The sequence below is a fragment of the Tupaia chinensis genome, unplaced genomic scaffold (assembly GCF_000334495.1).
Source record: "Tupaia chinensis unplaced genomic scaffold, TupChi_1.0 Scaffold147282_1, whole genome shotgun sequence".
Lineage (NCBI taxonomy): Eukaryota > Metazoa > Chordata > Mammalia > Scandentia > Tupaiidae > Tupaia > Tupaia belangeri.
In genome coordinates, this window is record NW_006207133.1 from 3905671 (window position 1) to 3910596 (window position 4926).

At 35.3% G+C, this 4926-nt stretch overlaps 1 protein-coding gene across 4 annotated transcripts in view; it reads left to right on the top strand.

Annotated features, from left to right (window-relative positions):
- EPB41L5 (erythrocyte membrane protein band 4.1 like 5) overlaps positions 1-4926 on the top strand; it is a 173082-nt gene that overhangs the window by 98680 nt on the left and 69476 nt on the right. For all 4 annotated transcript variants that reach the window (XM_006169572.3, XM_006169573.3, XM_006169574.3 and 1 more), the window contains exons 13-14: positions 544-650; positions 2876-2903. In XM_006169572.3, coding sequence (XP_006169634.1) covers positions 544-650; positions 2876-2903 — 135 coding nt within the window. The remainder of the gene's footprint in view (positions 1-543; positions 651-2875; positions 2904-4926) is intronic.

A 4926-nucleotide genomic window follows, 5' to 3' on the forward strand; every position in this document is an offset into this window, starting at 1 on the left:
ACGCCGCAGTCCCTTCTCCTCCATTTTCCTCTCGGGATCTTGGGCATGCATACACACGCGCACGGCGTGAGTTCTAAGTCACCGGGTCTGGGACGCAAACTGCGGTCGACTATGTGGGAGTCCAGCAACATAGCCATTACGCTAACTGCTGGTTCCCTGAAAATCATTCTGAAAAGTATGTCAAATTACAAAAAGTAACTGATAATCTTAATTACACACTTTGCATTGAGAAATATGGATGGAGAGGCAGAAGGAAATTTTATGAAAGCATGTATATTGAAAACTTATTTAGTGTTTTTAAGGAGATAGACGTGGTTGTGGTGGAGAGGATCAGTGTAATCTGTTGTATCTTTCATAAAAGCACAAAAAGTAAAAGAGTGACATAGTAAAGAATGGCATCAAGATATGAGTAGTAAATAGTTCCTTTGGGATGTTTAAGATTATTCTTTCAAGGAGAACCTAAATGTAGATTTTCTCGTATGTATTTAGTTATGGTAGGCCTAACATTCTCTTATTTTTGTTGATATGTCTCATTTATCTTAGTGGGAAAACTGAGTATCAGACCACAAAAACTAACAAAGCCAGAAGATCTACATCCTTTGAAAGAAGGCCCAGCAAACGATATTCTCGACGAACCCTCCAAATGAAAGGTGAATTGCATCTTTTTTTTTCTTGAAAATCATGTGCTAGTATTGTATACTTAAGAGTTTTACCTGCATCTCCTTAAGTCTGTTTTAGTCAACTAAAGTACTCTGGCATAATCAATTTCATAAGATATACGATGGAAAATTGCCTTTATATGTTAGCTGATATTAAATTTTATAATAATCCCAATACAGATTTCCAAGATTATGTTTGTTTTTGTTTGTATCAACTATTTTAGTGTTCCTGTAGATAGAGCAAACATTTTCTTCCTTCCTTCCTTTATTTATTTATTTATTTTTAAAAAAGGTTTTTGCCATGGGGCATGTGTGCTCACTAGAGAGAGAGAGACAGAGAGAGGAGGGAAAGTGAGAAAACACCCTCCAGGGCGATGGCCACCGTGCTGTTCCATCTCTTCCATTCTCCTCCCAGGATGTTGGGTACGTATGCACATGAGCCAGTATGATTTTTCAAGCCACTGTGTCCAGGGCTTAAAGCAAGGTCTGCCATGTGGTAGTCCAAGAACCTTAGCCACCACACACACTGCTAGCCCTGCAACATTTTCTTTATATTTAAAGATCTCATTTATAATAAAACAGCTCTTAATCCTGTTAGCAATTTTTCAAAATACTGATATGTAATGAATACATTTTGAGAATAAATTATATTATAGGATCAGTGAGCCTTCTGTATGTTTTTTTGAAGATGTTTTTCATCTTTATTATTTACTTATTTATTTTAATTTGACCAGAGAGGGACAGAGTGAGAAAGAGAGTGCGCACGTGCGTGAGAGAGAAGAAATGTGAGAAAGCAAGCTGCCAGATCTGACACTCAAAACGTGGTCAGCCATGTGGGAGTCCAGTGCCCCCAACCACTATGCCACCTGCTAGTCCCGTTAAATATAGTTTTTAAATTTAAGCATCAGTATGCACTATACATAGATATTTCTGAATTTATAAATGTTACTTGCTATTTAATATACTTTAATTCTGTAAGAAAAACCATGGTGGACCTAGCAGATGGTGTAATGGTTACGTTGCAGGACTCCTACATAGTCGATTATCTTTCAAGTCCTGGACCCAGCAGCTTATCATGCTGGGTGCATGTGTGTGTGTGCCCAAAATCCTGATAGGAGAGTGGTGGAGATGGGATTGCGGCATGGCCATTGCCCCTGGGGCGTGATTTCTCTCTTTCTCTCTGTCTCTGTCTCTCCAGCTAACACGCACACCCTATAGCCAAAATCTCTCTTAAAAAGCATGATTCACTTTGACAAATATATTAAAGCTGTGTTTGGTTTTAAATCTGAATTTGTATTAATCATAGATTGAATTTAAGTATTCAGTGTCAGTCATCACAGGTTGCTCAGAAAAACTGCCATAATTTGATGTTTGGTAGTACTCATTTTTTTTCCCTTTTTATTTCTGTTGTTTTTTATTTACTATTTAGGCAGTGTTGATATTTCTTATTTAGGCGGGGCTGATTTTTAGAAAAACTGATTTATATTAGTAATAATTCCTATAAATGAGACTGTTTTTCTTTGTGATAGTGTAAAAGCCGAAGTTACCTCTTGTTTTCCACTGATTTTATTTGGAATCGGTTGGCTCACTATCTAGGAGGCTTGCAGATGGTTCTGTTTTGAAGGAGATATATGTAAGGGGACTTAAAAGTTCATGGATAATTGCAATAAAAGTAGTTTATTTTGGTGCAAAAATTTTTTGAAATCCATATGCAGATTTTTCATACTGTGTCTTTTCCATGAACTTTCTGAAGACGCACCCTCAAAATATACTTATTTCTCTGCCTTTTTCTTTTTTTTTCAATTGAGAGCCAGCAGATGGCCTGGAGGTTAAGGCAGCTGGATCCCACAGAGCCAACTATGTAGTTTGATTCCTGCACCAGTTTGAGGACATGCCAGGAGTATGTGTGTGCATGCCCAAAATCCCAAGAAGAGAATGGAGAAGGGATTGTGTTGTGGCTTCCCCTCCTTCGGGGTGCCTTCTCACATTCCCTCTCTTTCTGTCCTGGCGAACACATGACACCTTATAAACAAAAAATGAGGCAATATTGTCATTATTGACTTTTAATGGTGTGAAACTCAAGACTTTTGTGAATGAGATTTTAAAATATATAGCTGGAAAACAAGACTTATAAAGCAGTTAGTCAAGGTTTTACTTTGAAGTAATTTATCATGGAAGGTGAGACTAATGAGATGACATTTTTTTTTTCCTGTCAGCAAGTACAACAAAACCTGAAGAACTTAGGTGAGTAATGCCTTGCAACTTAGAAATTGATGTAGACTGTTTTAAAATTTATGTAGTTGCTGTCATTAATTAAACAAATATTTGTTGAAGATCTATCTAAGTGTTAAGTTGTTCCTAGGCATTGAGGATAGAGCAGGAACATACATATAATGACAGAATTGACTTGAAGGAAAATAAAGCAGTTTAACGAAGTAAAGAACAGGGTGGGGTGGATGTGCTATTCGTAATGAGAATGATACACATTTGTTACTGGCAAGTGACTGAGTATATAAAGGTGAATAAGTTATGGTACTTAGACACAGAGAGTTCAAAGAACAAACGATTAACAAATAAAGCAATTTTATGCTTGGCATAGATCCCACTTGATCGTAGTATATAATTCTTCTGTATATTTTTGTCATTAGATTTTGTTTGCTAGTATTTTTCTGTGGGATTTGGCATCAGTATTCAAAAGAGATACTTGTCTATAGTATTCTTATAATGTTTTTGTCTGGCTTTGGTATTGGGTTGATCCTGGTTTCACAGGTTAAGTTAGTAAATGTGCCCATCTCTGATACTTTTCAGAAAGACTTTGTAAGGAATTCATAGTTCTCTAAATTTTTGGTAGAATTCACCATTAAAGCCACTTAGCCTGGACTTTGTCTATGTGAATAATTCAATGTCTTGTTATATATAGATCTGCTCATATTTTCTTTTTCATCTTGAGTCAGTTTAGGAGTTTGTGTCTTTCTAGAATTTGTCCATTTTATCTAAGTTATCTAATTTGTTCTTATTCTCTTTTCCTTTTCACTTTTTTTATAAGGTCAGTAGTGACATTCCGTCATTTTTTTCTGATTTTAGTATCTTGGATTTCTCTCTCTCTCTCTCTCTTTTTTTCTCTTTGGTCATTCTAGCTAAAAGTTTTTGGTTTTGTTAGCCTTTTCAAATAGGACCAGCTTTTGGCTTCATTGATTTTCCTGTTTCATTAATTTTTGCCCAAGTCTCTATAATTTTCTTCTTTCTACTTTCTGTAGGTTTACTTTGCTCTTTTTCTAGTATCTTATGGTGGAAAATGAGATGATCTTTTTAAGATCTCTATTCTTTTTTAATGTAGCATTTATAGCCATAAATGTTCTTCCAAGCATTGCTGTAATTACATTTCATAATGTTAATGTGTTGTGTTTTCATCTCTAATTATTTTCTAATTTCCATTGTGATTTCTTCTTTGAATTGTTTGATTCTTTGGAGTATATTGCGTAATTTCCATGTAATTGTAAATAGCTTAAATTTTCTTCCATGGTGGTTAGAGAACATATTTTGTATGATTTCAGTTCCTTTAAATTTATGGAATCTCTTGTGTTTTGGCCAAGAATGTTATTCATCCTAGCAAATGGTCTGTGTGTACCTAAGAAGACTATGTATGCATTCTCCTGTCATAGTTTTCGATAGAATATTTTCATCCTGGAAAATGGGCCATGTGTACCTAAGAAGAGTATGTATATTCTGTCATAGAACGTTCTATAGTTAGGTCTAGTTACTAGTTTTATACTGTTGTTCTTCAAGGTTTCTATTTCATTGTTTATCCTTTGCCTAGTTTTGTCCATTATTGAGAGTAAGGTATTGAAGTCGTCAGTCACCATCATCCATCTATTTTTCCTTTCAGTTTTTTCAGTTTTTGTTTCATTTGTTGGAGGGTTTTGTTAGGTGCATATGTATTTAAAATTGTTAGAATATCCGGATGGGGCCAGCAGGGGATGTAATGGTTAAGGCACTAGACTTTCATATGGCTGGCTGCGGTTCAAGTCCCGGACCCAGTGACTTAAAAATCATGCCAGGCACATGTGTATGAATGTGCAAAATCTTTTTTTTTTTTCAATTTCAATTTATTTATTTGCATTCATTCACTGTACATCATTACAGCATACAAAAATGAGATTTTCCATCCAGAGTACACTGTATATTGTCTTAATCAAGCACATCAACAAACATGTTAATGTCAGCAAATAATTTTCCATTTCTTGTTTTCTGTATGTTTTGCTTTTTT